We start from the raw sequence: 17,516 nt of genomic DNA, 5'->3' as shown, positions 1-17,516 counted from the left end.
CCCCTATTGTCGTCTTGCTGCTTTATACCAGGTACACACACCAACTGATTACTACGATGCAAGCTTGTACTTGAATAAGATTCCTCCTTCACAGATTGAAAGAAAATACTCTGCTGAACTTCTCTAACTGGTTTCCTAGGCTACAGCTCTTACAGCGGGTAAACGAGGTAAACCAGCATGGCAGAAAAAGGAAAGAAGAGCAGCAGTCACAAGCAATACCACTAAGGAAGTTGTTTTCCTGGATGTTAATATCTTTATGCTGTTTCTTCTGATAACTCTGACACCTCTGAGTCAATGAGAATGTGCCATGACTTCATTAGAAGCAGCATGAATTTTCTTCTACCTGAAGAAGAATGAGAAATGACTTTTGGGACACAGCAGAATCTGGAAAAGCAGTCTGGAGATCAACGCCCTACCTCAATTAATTTCAAAGCTACTCGAAAAACATCCATTGATGGGGTTATGTCAGATTACATGGGTGCAAGCCTGAGGAAATGGAAAATAGTTGAATAATTGGGCTCTGTTAATAGGCAGATGCAGTTGACACACTAGGTCTAAGGAAGAAATCAGGGTTAGTGAATTAATGGCCAGTATCCATCCACGGACCAATAAAGTTTTCTACAATGCTCTAGATAACGTTTTGGCTTTGTAGAGCCCCAATTGGTGAGGGATACATCCATTTCTCCTTCCTGCTCTGTCTTTCCCTGCGGAGATCTGCTGTCGACCATTTTTACAGCATGCAATACCATAGGATCTTCGTAGGTTCCCTCTCTGCTGGGTCCCAAACACTGATCGTTCTGGGTTTTACTGTGCAAAGTCCTTAAGTGTCTTCAGAACTGGCTTTGCAGTTGAGATCAATACAATGGAGACATTTAAAATGAATCATCCCAGTAATAATCCTCAGCATCCACCTATGTCTTAATGTGGTGTCAGTGACAAATTTAGGGACATTCTGAGAAGCAACACCACATCCATGTAGGGATCTGGGGAACTTTGCAACTATGGAGGGGGCAATGCAAAGTGCCAATACACTGCGATATGGAGGAGTTGCAAAGAAGTAGGTAACCAATCTGAGCAACCCTCAGAAAACCAATCAACACGGAGTTCTGCAGCATTGAAAGAAACCAGGACAAACGCTACAGAATTGAATGATGCACTGTTGAATGACACATCTCATGCTGTTCCCAGCATAATCACAATAAATCCAAAAGAAAGAAAGGGCATAAATGAAATCCCATAGACAGATCACATACCTTGTAGTTCCTGCAGGAAGGGTTGAAGGCATTTGTTCCACAGATAAACAATGTATCCTCATTTCTTTTTAGGAGAACCTTAATAAAATTATGACATTCATCCTGAAGAAAAATAATAAAAAGTATTTCAGCTACTGCATTCTGGGTGTCTGCCTTAATTTTTATGCTATGATCTTTCATCAGGTCTAAAATGAAATTAGCTGGTAGCCACTGTGATATTCTAGGCTTTATTTCAACTGTGTTTTAATTGACACTGACAAAAATACAATCAATTTCCATTCTATTGGTTTAAAAAATGGTTGCAAAGGACTGAGGATATGATATTCATAATATAGCTCAGATTTTGCTGTTGTTCACATAGATTAATTATTTTTGAATGCTGCTGCTTTCTTCAAGAGCAAAGTCCTGATTTTCTTCTCATCTATGTTGCTGTAAGAGTAGTATCACCAGTTAAGCTAACGTAATGCATTGATATAACTGGAAGGGGGAGCAGGTACAAAGAGTCTAAAACCTAATTCTGACCCCACTTACGTTAGTCATAGTTTACACTCGGGGAAAACTGGTGTCTGATCAAACTCAAATCTTTCTACACCTGCAAACACTCATACTTTCTGATGCTTTATATACATTTCTCTGTAAATTCCCAGGGGAGGATGGACTGCAGCACTTAGCCGTTGAAGCAACGTTAAACCAATTCAGTATACCTAGCACTATGTCCAAAATCCCCAGCGCACTCAGTGTTTCGGGATGTTGCTGTGGCTCCTGTCATAATGTTTTATCACATTAAAAGTGAACCATTTTTGCAAATTAAAGCCTTCAATAAGTTGACGGATAAAGCAGTTACTAGCAAAGAAGTGAACGGCATGATCCATTCCACATCACAGACAGTGGCCTGAGATAACGGTCAAACAACTAAACTAAAGTGGCAGATGCAGGAGAAATGAAAATTGCCAACCTTATGTTTTCCCTTCATTCTGCATGTGTCTACATCAGCTTGTCTAGATTTCCATGTCAATTTCTGCAAGGATCAAGAAAGAAATCAATTAGAGCCCAGAGGTTGTTGCATTTGATTTCAAAAGTAAAAGTCCCCGGGGAAGACTAGCTGCTGAACATATACTTATTGAAAGCTTTCTGCACCCTTTCTCCATGATTAATTCACCATAACAATGAAAGATCAGCGATGCAGAACAGTCATTTAATTTTGTGTTGCTATCTATTCATTAAACTAGAAACTGATCTCATTTTTTGAAGCCTGCAAACAACTGAATTTAGCAATAGGCCAACTGAAAAAAATATATGCACGTTTCTTATAAGTACTGCATTCTCTCTTCTTTTAATTTGTTTTGCAAATCAGAATAAACACTTATGGACTACAAACCCTGTCATTATCCTACTGGAATATGCATTCTGCAGGGGACATTTTAGATGAGCAAACTAATCAAATTCAGGTAATTCTTATCACTTCACATCAGCTAACAGGCTCAGAGAACCCTCTACCTATCAAAATACTCCAGTTTTCATCTGCTAACGTTGTTCCTCTGGAACGCTCATAGGTAAATCCCAGCCTGGATTTTTGTCCGAGTCTCCACCGCATTTTGGAAACAGCCCTTTTATGAAGTCATGAAATTCGCGGTAAGTTTCAGAAGTGGTCAAATGTCACAGGCTGATTAATTATAATAAAACCTGATCTAAAAACCTGTTGTCTAAGGTAGTAACACCTTTGACATGATAACCATGATTTTAATCCTGACAGCGTTTCCCATCAGTAAACTGAGACAATACGCATTCACTAAGGTCTCTTAGCTTAAACATTTACCATGAACGTAACAACACTATTCTTTCCATTACAAGCCTGTGACCTCATTTTTCTGAAGAGTTACAAGGCATAAGCTCATCTTCAGCATCACTGAATGTTAATAATAAACACTCTTCCCTCCTGCAGTGCAATCCATCCGGTGGCCAAATTCATGCGATCTTCCAAAGGACCAAGGCTGTGTTTGCCACATATTACACAATGCGCATGCAATGCAAAGGAGCTGAAGGGAGGCTACTTCTAGTTATGTGTATGTTAATGTTCAATACGGCCATGCAGGCAAAGCTGCTCTTAGTTTGGATGTAACTTCCCATGGAGATAATGTGAATACATCTACAAATTGATGCCAAATAAGATTTTATTGAGTGAGTACTGGCATCAGTGAATAAAATCTGTGTGCATGAAAATATGTAAATAACATTTGCTTTTTATGATGAAAGTTTCAGTATACTTAATTGGGATAGTACAGCAGTTACGGAAAGCTGCAGAGTATAAATGAATAGACGTTTGATGGATGCTCCACCAGGGACCTCACTGCATTTCAGTATGGATTGCTTATCAGCCCAGCTAAATCACTTATCAGAAATTCACAGAGGACATGACTGCTATTCTAGCTTTCCCCAAATATGATTAGCAATGCCATCTTACTTGATTATTACAGTTTTTACAGCAGCGCTGGCAAGTTGTTTGAAACAATGTCATCTTCCTATTTATTTGAAGCTTGTTCTAGTGTCCTTGGTTTCTGGATGATGATAAAAGCTACTTACTTTGCTAAAATAAATTTCTTCTGTATGTGATGTGTCCATATCAACAGTATAAATATGGTCCCTGTAAAAAAAGGCAAACAAATGCAAAGTCAAACGGAGTAGTCAGTTCACTGTCTATGAAGAGAGCTACCTATCACAAGATAATCCATAATCCATTCAAAAAAGACCACAGGTTTTACTAGGGAACAGTACTGACAGCATTGCCTGCTTTTCCCAGTAAAGCACTTCCATATATAAACTATCTTCCTTCCCTTTAAGGAGAAAAAAAAAAGAAGAAGAAATTCTACAAAACTTCCAAACAAGATTCCTTCTCGAAAGTGACTATTTGAACAAGCGAGATTTTGGAAAGGAGATGAGCCCCTTATCACGTCTGCTCTATAGGTCTTACACTAGATGCTATGGTCTAGCGTGCAGATGTTTTTGCGTATCCTGAAATCAGCTGCAATCCTCCTCAGATAACCTTTGCCAGCTTCCTGGGATAGTAGTCACCATGCCACATTTAGCCATTCAGGGTTAAGAAGAGGTTAATGCTTTTTTCTTCTTCCCTCCTCTTTTATTTTTAATAATTATGCCTCTAACCTCAGCTGTGATAATCTGATTGACAATATGGAAGGGAAAAGGTTGACAATCACAAAACTGTTCCCAGGAATCATTCTTCTCCTCACACAACTATGGCCAAATTAAACTGCAAAACATTCCTCTGAAAAAAGTTTATGCTTCTTGCTTGCATTTACCTTCTTGTTTTCCTGAGAACCTGGCTCTCTCTACAATTAGCTGCCAATCTCTCCTTGGAAAGAGGAAATAGACTCAGCTGCTCAGGTGAAGAGATATTTTAAAATGTTCTCCTCTATGTAAGCTGAGAACAAGGACATTTTTGTCTGGAGCCTAAAATTCAAAAAAACCCCACCAACCCACAGAACTATAGCAACAGCCACACCAAACTGGGAAGGAGGCGAGGAACAACATTGAGCATCTCATTTTTCCTTGCAATAACATTGACTTTTTTCAAAATGCAGGAAGCTGTGCAGCTGGAGAATGATCCACAGCACTGAAGGGGTCTCCACAGGAGTCTGCTGAAAAGTAGGATACAGGCTGTTTCCATTTCAGAAATCTCTGCTGTCAAGATTAGCTTCATTTTATCAGGTTTGGGGGAAACAGCGCTAGTCTAAAGCAGACACAAAACACTCTGCTATAAGAAAAATAAGCAACACTTTTCTCACGTGGAGAAAAGGGGCAGCATTGTTACTGGGAACTGGCTTTTAAAAATCTACCGTCTTCTATGGCACTTGAGGCAGTTTGCTTTGTTAAGATGCCAGAATGAGGAGCTGTGGGGTTTTTTTTTTCCCTCCAATCTCTGCACAAACTGTCATTTACTGACAAGGCAGGTTTAATGCTTCAGTTTATTATTTGCCTGACTTTATTGGCAGAGCAATGGTCAGGGTCAATGCTGGAATAAGATTACTTATTAGCATATCAGCCTCGTAGATTAGTGCACAATTTCCTTTCTATGTACATCATTCTTTGTTTCCTTTGGTCCTACTGTATAAAAAAATGAGGCGCTGCAAGGCCTCTAAAAACCCCCTACAAGCACAGCTCTTAATTTTACTTACCAATCTTGGTCTGCAGCAGTTGGGTTTGTTTTTTTTTGGGGGGGGGACTTGCTTTATGGTTTAGCAAACAATTCAAAGAAAATTCAGATGCTACGTTACTGGGTCATCTTACAGAGGGTTTGTATCTGGCAAACTATGTATCATTTTCTCATGCCATATTTAAAATATAGTTGCTGACAACGTCAGCGGAAAGTGAGAGAGCTGTCAAATTCTGGGGAAGGTTCTCTAACTACAAACAATAAGGGATTGTCCTTGCCCTCCTTTTCCCACTACTGCCTAACTCCTACTATCCACTAGCTGCGGTATGTGTACAGCTCGCTGCTAATTAAGTTATTCTAACACAAATTGACTTAATCCGAGGGCTTCCGTTTTTCCCACCTCCAGTCAGCAGAACTGAATTTTGTTGCCATGGCATAATCTTGTGGAGGAAGGGAATTTAAATAATGCCACCGGCTGTGCATGACCCTTGGCCACTCTGTGCAACGTCTGGAAATGTGTAACTGCAAAAGAGGAGGGAATCGTTCTGATGCTTCAGGGGCTCAATAAACCATTTTGTACATACATATGAGAGGTAACAGATAATGTGAACAAAAGCAGCCACCACACAATACAATGGGAGGAGGAGACACAGGGAACTTCGAAAAGGGTGTATGCATGAGAGAGAGAAAGAGTCAGACAGATAGAGCCCCTTCCAAGGAGAAAAAAGAAAACAGTTACTTCTTTATGGACTAGAAGACAGATATTCTAATTGCAGAGCAATGTGGCTTCATGGGCTTCACTTGAGTTAGTTTACATTGGTTGACTATCTCTGTCCTGTAACATGAACTGAAGCCCTTCCATATGAACCAGATTTTATTTGATAATAGCCAGTATGCATGCCAAAAGAGGCACCTGACAGACAAAGAAATTGTGTTCAATGCCAGTCACTCAGTAATAAGTTGTTAGAGGTTCTGAAATCTGAGTTTGCCCTGTTTTCCCCACGGAAACTGACTGCAAAACAAACACTGGGTACTGGAATTTCTAAAAAACAAACAAACAAACAAACAAAAAGAAAAAAAAAGCGCCATCCAACAACCTCAAATCAAAAACTCTCAATATTTAATCATTTGTTTTCATTGCTTTTCAGATAATTGGGTACACATGCAAACTTAGCATCACTGTATTTAGATACCTAAAAAAACAGCATGAAAGCAACATCTGATATGGTAGCTAAGGGATTTCTGCTAACTACAGTTTTCAATTAATCTTGTTACAAAGCTCTTGCAGAAACACCTTTGATTGTGTTCACATTTGCTTCAGTCTCTAGGTTTATTACCACCACTAAAGGAGATGCAGTGTTATAGCTATAAACTTTCATTCACACTAATTATCAAAAGATGACTCATTTTTTGGAGTTTATCACGCGAAGATAAAAAATGACCTTTGAATTTTAACTTATATCACACAGTCTTCTCAGCCCAGCAGGGATTCCAATAACATGTGGAGGGGGAAAAGAATATGCTTCAGGGTTTTTGAGTTACTGAAGGAAAAAAGTGTAAGAAGATTTCTTGTGCTTGAGTAAGAACAGAACAGATGAGGTCTTTGTTCTTTTTTGCAGGTCACTAGCTCCTAGGAGTATCTACGCCCTCTCTTATTATAAGACATTATTTTAAACATGTGCATAATTATATATTAGGCTAGAATGTATATGCACACACTAATATACACATTCTTCCCCCAAATCAACATTCTTCATATAACTTGTATACACAGTAGCTGCATATCCCAAAATGTTCAGCAGGCTTTTCCTGTTGTAGAGTCAATTGCTTGGGCACTGCAACACTGTAATTGCGTCAGTCTTTCAGTCTGGGAACAAGCTATAAGTACAACAGTGCAAAGTCCACAAAATGGATTTACCACCTTCTCACTGCAAATAATTTGCTAATTTAAAAGAAAACAAATAAGGAAAGCAAGGGGAACTCAGCCATGAAAAGAAGGAAATCCTGCTACCACCTTTCAAACCACTCCACTCCCACCCTTTGCTCATTATCACACTAAATGCAGCAAAAATATTAAGCACTGAGCTGAGGCAAAGCTTAGAGAGGCTTCCCTGTGGGACTGTCCATTCTTCGTACCCTAGAACCAACTCTGCAACAGTTCCCTGAAGAAGGAAGAAGATGCAGAGGGCCTGGATGTCTGGTAGTGGCCTGGCCAACAAAAATATTCACAACATGAATCCAAACATCTCACGGAAGAAAAGAAAACGCAGTCCCGTGTTGCATAACCATGTATTATTTGGTCTATACACTCTTTGCCAAGACCTGACACAAAGGGAAAACTAGGGACTGGCCCAGGTGGCTAGTCATTTCCTGAGAGTATGCTTTGCACTGCAGAATACTAGAGCTGACATGAGCTTTTGGTGCCTTCTGCGCCTGGAAGCTGTGCATGTCAAAGAAGTACGGCTTACGCTACTTGGGAGCGCACGTGCAAGAGGCAGTGTGATGACTTGGTCAGGAAAAAGCAGTATTGAAAATAGGAAAAAAGAAATTGGTGGTATTTAGAAAACTCAGTGATTCTGCTGGTGAAAGCAGCCAATTACTTCATGCCAAGTGAAGGTCAACAGGCAAGATCCTCGCTGCAGGGATACACCCAGAAGACAGGGAGTAACTGTTTGAGAAGAAAGCCTGGCAGCTCCTGGAGGCTGCTGAGGGCTTTGAGGACAGGGCCGGTAGCTGCCGTTGGGCAAGCGGCTGCCCGTTCGGCAGCTGTTCCCTGGCCATTCCACCCGCCACTCCTCCCATCTGCAGCAACAGCCTGGCTCTCTGTGGCACGCGCAGAAGGGGGTATTTCTCGGCAGCAGAAGGAGCAGAAAGCAGGTAGGAAATAGGCTGCTACTGGAGGGACAGCTTGTAGGGAGGTCCCAGACAGGATCTGGGCCCAAGAGCTCCTGAGCTGCACTACCTGCTCTCACTAATCTGAGCCCTTAGTGCATTTATCCTGTGCCCATCAGGTAATTCCCACTCCGAGATGTCAAATGCCTCTCTCTGGTAAGAACAGGTAGGGAGAGGAAGTGTTAATGTCTGATCTGTGTCAGCTGGCAGCTGTATACATCGGTATAGCTCCACTGAAGCTGATAGTTGAAGCTATGTTGAGCTACACAAAATAAATGGCTGGCTCTATATGCAATTTTTACATAAAGGCATGTGTTTGTATCTGCAGAGTACAGCTCTCCAAAAAAAATCCAGACACCAAATTCAATTAACCTTGCTGAGTACATCAAAAGAACAGCAGCCAACATGTTTTTCTCTTTTTTGTTTTATGATATTAAAAATGTGCCTAAAACAGCAACACTGAAGTTTAACAACTCTTATTCAAACAAGCATTTGTGCATCAGCAGAATCATTCTCTAAAATATGTAATTAATTGTGTGCGCAAACAGAATTACAGGCTCCTTTAAGGAGATAATGAGGATGAACTCTCTCTGCGATAGTGCTGAACAATTCCTTTGGCAACCTCCTCTCCCTGGATTCAAAGGGAGGTGGAGGTACCCAACCCTTAAAGGAATAGCTCAGTACCTGGCAAGACTGAGCCTTAGTTCACTGACTAACAAGGTTTCTAATATGTCTTATTAACAGGCTACAAAGGTGAGAAAAAGCAGAAATAAAATGTCTGGCCCGAGCCAAACTCGGAATATCCCATTTTTCCTCCTTCTCACTCTGAAAAGAGCAAGGAGGGAGCGAGGAAGCGGGGGGTTACTGACCTAGCAGCAACGTAGAGAGTTCTGTTCATGATCATTATCAGCTGGATGTCCAGCCTGTGCCTCTGCGTGGCGTTCCGTCCCGGCTTGTGACCCACAAACACCGGATACTGTTTTGTATCTGTGGAAGGAAAAAACGGTTCACAGAGAAGAAGCAAAAGACAAAACAGAATCACAAGGTGAAACCATGTTAACATGGAGCATCCCAGTGCCAAAACTACAGTTCCTTTTCTCCCCCAGCAACACAGCGTGGTGCATGAAGGTACTAGCACAGAGGGCTGAACAGCTCTTCAGGGTTATAGCCTCTGTTTGCAGTTGCAAAGGAGAAAGTCATTACCTTTTTAGAAAATGAAAACTGGGACTTTTTAGAACTTAAAGCTGCTCTGGAGCTCGTGGCATACAGGTACTCAACACTTTCTCACAGTTTTTCTTTCACCGCTTGCAGAGTTTAAATTCTGGCTGCCGGCTGCCAAAGTGCATCTAGTGGGACAAAGCTGCTTTACAGCAGCCCATCAATCACCACCAGGACTAGATTGGTGGTGGTTAGAGCAAAAGCCCTGGCTCTGCTCAGCATAAACAGCCAGCTCCATGGGTTTCCTACAGAATCAGGCTACCATTGTAGGGCAGCTGTGGGGATTCCTGAGAAACTGTGGGTAACCATTACTTGAATTTTATAAAATGAAAGTCACTGAATATTATTTTGGCAACCAGTCTGATACTGCAGCTCTTTTGGCAACTGGACAACAATTCTAACTGGAAGCCCTGTATTGAGTTCATGCTATCAACAAGCGAGCTTTTTCCTCCCTATCAGTCAGCAGGAGCATTTATTTGCTTTTTCGCATGGTTTACTTGGTGAGACCTCACCATACCCAAGGTGTGCTGGTGCTCCTCAGGATCTGTGTGTACTGTCTACAAAAAGAGTGAATAGTCTGTCTAGGAGCCACCTTGCTGTTAAGTACGTATACACGATAGTGACACCTAGATGCACAAACTAGGGAGCAAGCTAAGTAAACAAAAAGACAATTGAAAGATAGGAGGAGCATACATCTCTGATAAGCAGCAGCATAAATGCAAAACCTGCTGTGTGTATTACACAGAGTTGACTAGCATCTAGCCATGCCTCTGCCTTTTCCCACCAATATGTTTTCCCAGAAACATGGAGCTACCTTGAAGGAGTCTGTTTCTTCAAAAACTCAGAGATTGCTTCAACGTTTTCAGTTACTGTCCTCTAAAAGCATTCTCCCTGTTAAGCTCGGTTAAACTACTGATTCATAGCGTGGCTTGGGCAAAGCACTTGAGACGACCGTGTGTCATTAAGCCTGGCGATAGCACTGGGTAGAAACAGTAACCTCCCTGTAAAATAGATGCTGAGTGTTTTTAGAGAAACAAATTAGCAAAATTCAGCCAGGATTTGTGTTCAGAAGCTTAATCCTTCTGATCAAGATTTACATGCGAATGCCAAGTTTTAACTTTCAAGCTCTCCTCTGTTCAATACTGTCCCCTTTAAAACTCGCTGATCTTACATGAGTAAGCCTGTACATTTGTGCAGACTTCAGCACCCTGTTATGGAGACAAAGAAGTTATCCCATGCTTCCATTTCTCCAAAAGGATCAAGACTGCTTAAATCTACATTAGCAAGGGTGATTAGCATCACCTGACTGGAGGGTAAAAAGTTGGTGCTGAAAGGGGTTTACTTCGGAGCAGCTCTAGCCTCGTCCCACGGACTGGATGCCTATCAGCAGTCGGAACACACTAAGCGTGCTGCTGGAGTCTGCCTTTCAGTTTAGTGTTATCCAAAAAGGTCTAGTTTACATGCCCCACGACTACCCCAAGGCACAGTAAGCAAGGACCATCAGGAGATCCACTTCAAAATCAAACTGCTGATCCAAAGAAAGATGTTAAGACAAACCTACCAACCCACTGACGATTCACCACTCATTAGCACACTTTTACAGACCCAAGTGCTTCCTTTTAAATATCTGAACCCTTGGAACTTCAGAAGACTTTTTTTTGGGAGTAATCATAATTGAGCTGTGGTAAATGAGGAAGAATCACTTATGCTAAGCCTGTTTTGCCGGGTCAGATGCTAAGAAAGCTCTCCACCTGTTTATCTACTAAATCTCACTACTGACTTGCAGCTGTCTGTTACCCTAGATATCGAGAGTCTGCCAATTGCTACTAGTAAGAAAGAAGAGAGATTCTGTTACAAAAGATCCTTTTTCTTGCCTTTTTTTAAATCAAAATTTCCAGCAAGCTTTCTAGGCAAAAACGCCAAATGCTACAGTGGAATTCATCAGAGCTTGAAGAAATAAGTTTGGTTATTTGTGTTAGATCAATGAATTATGTTTTCACAGCTTAGTTTCATTAGTGTACTACACTTGATACTCTGAGGTGCTTGGCTGGTTATCCAGAACGTTGTTTTCACAATGCAGGTGAGGAACCCTTTGATCATGAGGGAAAGAAAAAAAAAAAAAAGCTTCCCTCATTTGCTGCTAGATAAAACAAGAAATTGGGTTTGATTATGCTATTGAAGTGTCTGTCTGAGGAGGAGAAAGGCTCCCGTTTTTGAGGAGCAAACAGCTCACCACCCAGTAATCATAAGCGAATGTGAGAAAGTCTAGCTTTTCTACTAATATTGGAGAATATAAATTACCTGACCTGGGAGAGACCAGGAAAAACAACTTTATTCATTGCAACTGTAATACAATACTGTTAATGGGGAGTCTGCTGATCAGTACCAAGGAAATGAAGACCTCTGGAGTCTTATACTTACAGTTGCCATGCGAAATACTGATTGGCTCAGAATCTTCTGGGAAAGCAGCCCCAGCAAAGTGTAGCAGTGTGAAATATAGCAGCAAGGCTTCTGACCTCATAGTAGTTCAGCTGGGAGACGTTACTTCTGCACTTCACCCTGTAGAAGACAAACAAGAGCATAAGGGCTTCTTATCGATTCAGCTTCAACCAACGCATACAGAAAAACTAAAGGAGACAATGGAAAACAAAGGGATCGTTCCTTCTTCTCAAACCTCTCCCTGTAATCAAAGAGGTACGTTGTACTTCTAAGCAGGAATTGCCCTGCCAGGCCCTTTCTTCTTTAGTCCATGCTCCAGCAGTGCCATGTCTTGGTTGAGGACAGACTTCAATATTTGTGTGCTACTGAGAATTTTCCGTCTCAGCTGCTTGTGCACAATAAAGAAACTTTGTCTTCTGCGCTGATCGACAGCTGACAAGAGGTTTTCAGCAAATATTTAGTCTGCCATTTCTTTGGCTAGGTTGACATAATTAGATGATGACATACACCATAAATAAAAAATACACTACATTATTCATGTTAAAAAGAGATTAAGGGTTATACTACAGGACTGATTCATACCCCGCAGAGCTATGAATCAAGTGAAGAAACACAGAGAGCTTGATAGAGCATGCAGAACATGTCAGTGGGCTTTACCGTAAAAATATGTACCCATAAATTTAGGTGCCATAAAACTAATACTCCAACTTGGGATAAAATAAGGGTGAACAGAACTGTCTAAAAACACGATTTTTCTTCCCTGTGTTCTATTCATGCATTCACTCATTCACATTTCATGTACCAAAAAAAAAAAAAAACCAAAACCCTAAATCTTCAAGATAAAAAGAACCACAGGAGCCTTTGGATACCGTGAAAGAAAATAGCATATAATACAGTAAATAGCTCATAATTCCCAGGCAAATTTCATACAGGAGCTGATCTGCAGGGAAAACCAGTGTAAAAGTGAGGTTTTCTTTTCATCCCTTCCAGAGTTTCAAACCTTTGATGCCACCTGCCAAAGATTCTTTTTGAACAAAGCTATTTTACAGTAGTCTGTCAATCATTCAAGATTTATGGGCAGAAAGTCAAACTTCATAACCTACATAGTCTTTGAAACTTAATTTGGCAGACAAAGTGCTAACTTGCCCTTCTGCAACACCATTTAATATTAGACACCTAAATCTCCTTTCTCTATACCAAAAAACAGTATTAACAAGTCTTGAGTGTTGCATTTTGACTTGCAGTTTCACAGACACAGCTGATTCCTCAGCATTTATCCTATTAAAGATGCCACAATAATTAATTTGCCTTATTGGATATTTGTTTTAAAATAAAATTTCAGCTCTGATAACGGACTGGAATAGAGACTTCGTTGTAGGGCAATACAGTTCATAAGGACTAATGATTTATTACACTCCATGCTTGCTTATTATTATTCAAACACACAAATTGGAAACTTGGCTGACTCTCTGTTTTCATTAATCAAAGCCTGAGTCCAGAAAAAATAAAATTTAATATGAGGCACTGACTGACCCCTTAACTAAGCAATGTCAGAAGCATGTCAAAGATAAAACAGCAAGAACAATATAGTACAATACAGAAACTGTCTGTCTATTACATCTTATGTGAGAATGAATCCTGGAAGATAGCACATACAAGCACCAGAAGTGTTTCCATCTAGCACTGGTTAGGCTGATAGCAGCATAGGACCACTGACACAGCTGTGCCTGCCTGCAGACACTTTCTTTATCTGTTTTCTCTATTTGTCTCTTTAATCACCTCTTAAATGTTGTCTTCACTGTGAGCTCTCTAGGGCAGGAACTGTTTCGTTCTATTTCTGTGCCCAGCTGAACCTCATTTAGGGCCCTTAGGAACGCCCAAAGTAGAAATAAACAGCAGAAGTAAGTGTAATACTTGGAAACCCAGTTTCCCTCAAAGGGTTTGAATTAAAGATAAGATCTATATCTATCTTTTTTATCTATCTTTTTATAAGTAACAAAGTATCTTCTCTTAATACACAAACAGATTTCGATTCTCTCCCTCTTGCAATTACTACCATCCAATGCAAAATTCTTCTCTGAAATACAGATGAGAAGTGGCAGTTTAATAGGAAGAAACTTATCAAGCAATCCAATTCTTCCATGTAAACCTTATCCATCCACTGTATCGGTCTGCAGGCTGACTACTCAAACTAAACTCGGCTCACAGTGAGACTCTGGAGCAGAAGAATAGCTGCTTTCTGTTACTCCCTAGCAGCACATCATCTGCTATCTTAACAATGTGTGTACACTACAAGGAAAGCATTAAGGTACTGCAGATAAATCTCAACCACTCCACTACAGAGCTTTAAAAACTTTTCTGGTAGGCGATTCTGTACCATCACACTCTTCTAATTCAGACCTGTATAACAGTACGTAAATATATACAGGAGACAGCCTCCAGGAGAATTAGCAACATCCAACATGTTTGCTCTATCATTTTATGGACACATTATCAGACCAGATCTTTCTTCTTTTACCTGAAAAGAATTAACCAACAAATGTACTCTCACATTGCCTTCTAACAGATTAATAGTACAAAGGTTTTTAGGTATATGGAACTCTGTCAGTCTTCAGGATATTTTCTGGGAAAGGAAGGGAGGGAAGAGAGAAAAAAGCCTAACTCTCCGTTGCTCTAGTACCAACACAATTGTTGGAATTCATACAAAATAAATGCAAAACATGCCTATTTTGATCTGTAAGTGTTTCAAGCTGACTGTGCATCTGTATCAATGCCGGTGCCAATAAAGTAAGAGAGAGTAGGACACAAGTTGCATCCAAAGGTAGCTTTTCACCAGGAGGTAATCACCAAACATAACGTGAGTTCTGCAGTCCTTATAACAGTGGAAGGATCTGTCTTGTTTCAGTGGAATTTCAGAAAGGCACTGATTCTACAAGGTCGCACTTATTTTTAGCACAAACTTCCTTTTCAGCAAATTCTCGACTCCGGTTGGGCTCCTGGGAGTGATGCAAGTGTGCAATTGTGCTGAAACTACTTCCTAATCAAAAGTGCTTCTAAATGCAGTGTTTGATGAAGCACAAGTGGATAGATAGTGATGCTGAGCGAGTACAGGTACCATCTCCAAATAATAGTCTTATAAACATTATGGGACAGAGCTTCAGTCATTGTAAACCATGCAAGTCCAATCTGGATTGCATTAAGCTATTCAAGTTGAGAGAGAACTGGCTCTAAGAACGTCAGCTCTTCCCGTTCCAAACGGGCTCACTGCTCCTGTAAAGGACATGAGTGATGACAAGAGGCGTGTTTTTTGGTGGGGTTCTTTTACTAGTAGACGCTTGGAATACAGCACTGCAAATGTGTTAGAGCAGGTTTTATAACCTGTGTCTACTGCAATGACTTTTAGCCACAGACTTTACGGAGTAATAAGATTTCTTCCAAGTCTCAAAAAACCAACAAATCTGCCTCTTGCATTCCCGAGACAATGCAAATATAACTTGATGCAAGATACCTTGGTGCTCTGTTCTATTTGTGCAGCCCAGCACAAAAGGCAATCAATAACTGAGTAGGATGTTTGCATACCAGCACAATGTAGTTGCTATTAGTATTACTCAAAGCCTCCATACGTACACATACACACCCCCACACACCACAGTGGTGTTTGATTTAGTAAAAATTATGCTACTGGCATGGAGGAGTTTCTGAAATTAAGATAGTAATGACCATCCCGATATGGTTTCCAAGTCAAAGAGAAAGGTCTGATTTTTCTGAACCAACACTATGGTTTCTAGAGTCCACCCTTACCTGAGACAACAAGAAGCCACCATGATGAGCTCTGCTTTTTGCTATCTGATCTTTTCAGTGTTCAATGAATAACAGTCTGGGTGGAAATGCATGTACAGAATAGCTTGTTGGCTAAGAAAATGCTCACACGGCTACTGCCACAATATTCTAGTAACCGGCCTATTGTGTCTGGAGCTTGTAAGTTCTGGCAAGGTTATACATACTACATGGAAAATCGTAAAGGGAAGTGCTAATTTCCTGGTAAATGCTATAAAAGTGTAAGGCCAGATTTAATCTTGAGAACACATTCAACAGCAATGGCTGCATAGACACATCTATAAATAGCTGTTAGGAAAGATATTCTTCCATGTTAAAAAACGTCCCATCCAGCTGCTTTAGCCTCACTGTACAGCCAGCTAAACCCAGTTTAATTCCCAGAAAAATCAAAGTATATAACCATGTCAAAGTTTCCCCATGGCACAGTAAGCCAGATCAGTAATGGATGGATCTTGTTTCATTCATAATTATTACAAACTTTATTTAAATAATGATGGGACATGTCCATACACAACAGCTGCGCTTCGATCCACAAACTATTAAGCTTAATGAGAGAATTACTGGACAAAATTTACTGGTCTGTGTTAGGCATGAAGCAAGATGAGAAAATTTAACGGCCGTAAAAACCCATGGCTGTATTAATGAAAAAAAAAAATTTTGTTTCTACAAAAATGTAGAAACAATCTAACTTTCTTCAAAAAGCCTGCATGTCTATTAAGAAGGAATAGTATTTAACCACAGAACGAGGAAACTAAAAATTTCAGCCTGATAAATTTGAACTACTGCATAAGGAAAAATGCATGACAAGAAAAAGTAACAGTCTGTGAACTGACCCCGGAAATATTCAGGAAATAGCCCTTCTCCTCACATTCAGCATTTCTTACCCTGGCAAAAATGAAAAGACCATAAACAAGGAGGGGGAAAAAAAAAGTGAGTCGTGTAACAGAGGTAATGAAAAGATCTGAGACGCTCTTGTAGTAAGCGTTCTAAGAGCATCCAAGAAACCCAAGTCCCATGTTAATGTATCATTGAAAGACACTTAAATAGCGAGATCTACCTATCAATATATAAACAAACATACATCGATCTACCAGCACATGCTTTGTCCTGGGGAAGGCAGAGCGTGGAAACCAGTTGGCCACCTTGAATTCTATTCACGGCGACGGTGCAGATTTAGCATGCGACGCCGGCAAGCATCTTTTCCCTCCTTTGGCTAAACCCGTGGAAATCTCTGAGTGGAAGACGCTATTGTTAATACTATTTACCCCTTTAAATTCACAGTTCCTAGAAAGTGAAAGACACAGTTCTATGAAATTCAGAGAAAGCAATTAGGAATAATGTAACAAAAAAAGACAGGAATACAACCTGCAGGCTGCAGCTTCCAGAAAAAGAGGAAAGTTAGGTGGGCGCAGTGGAGCTGTTCAGGAGAGTATCCTTTGTCTGTGCCTGCTTGGGTGGCGGGCTAACTGCTGCACAACCACCCTGCCTGGCCACACCTGGCAGCAAAAGGGATCACGCAAAATGCCTGGGCCCAACGGTGCCGAGGGGATCAGACAGATGTGAACGAACAGAAGCTCAGTAGGTGCTCGGGGAGTTAAAAAGACGGGAGGCGCAAGTGGCTATCAGCAAGACGCAGCATGGAGTGCCAGACGTTACAACTGAATTGGCACGTGGCAAGACGATGTCTGGGATGGTCAGCTCTTTTTTTT

At 40.7% G+C, this 17,516-nt stretch overlaps 1 protein-coding gene across 11 annotated transcripts in view; it reads right to left on the bottom strand.

Moving 5' to 3' along the window:
- Positions 1 to 17,516, bottom strand: part of LOC104150539 (semaphorin-6A) — a 377,711-nt gene that overhangs the window by 53,827 nt on the left and 306,368 nt on the right. For all 11 annotated transcript variants that reach the window (XM_068927183.1, XM_068927188.1, XM_068927182.1 and 8 more), the window contains 5 exons: positions 11,953 to 12,090; positions 9,183 to 9,300; positions 3,834 to 3,894; positions 2,209 to 2,271; positions 1,254 to 1,355 (listed from right to left, as the gene is read on the bottom strand). In XM_068927183.1, coding sequence (XP_068783284.1) covers positions 1,254 to 1,355; positions 2,209 to 2,271; positions 3,834 to 3,894; positions 9,183 to 9,300; positions 11,953 to 12,052 — 444 coding nt within the window. In that variant the 5' untranslated portion in view covers positions 12,053 to 12,090. The remainder of the gene's footprint in view (positions 1 to 1,253; positions 1,356 to 2,208; positions 2,272 to 3,833; positions 3,895 to 9,182; positions 9,301 to 11,952; positions 12,091 to 17,516) is intronic.

This window comes from Struthio camelus, chromosome Z (genome assembly GCF_040807025.1).
Source record: "Struthio camelus isolate bStrCam1 chromosome Z, bStrCam1.hap1, whole genome shotgun sequence".
NCBI lineage: Eukaryota > Metazoa > Chordata > Aves > Struthioniformes > Struthionidae > Struthio > Struthio camelus.
This window is presented reverse-complemented; position numbering and strand designations above follow the sequence as displayed.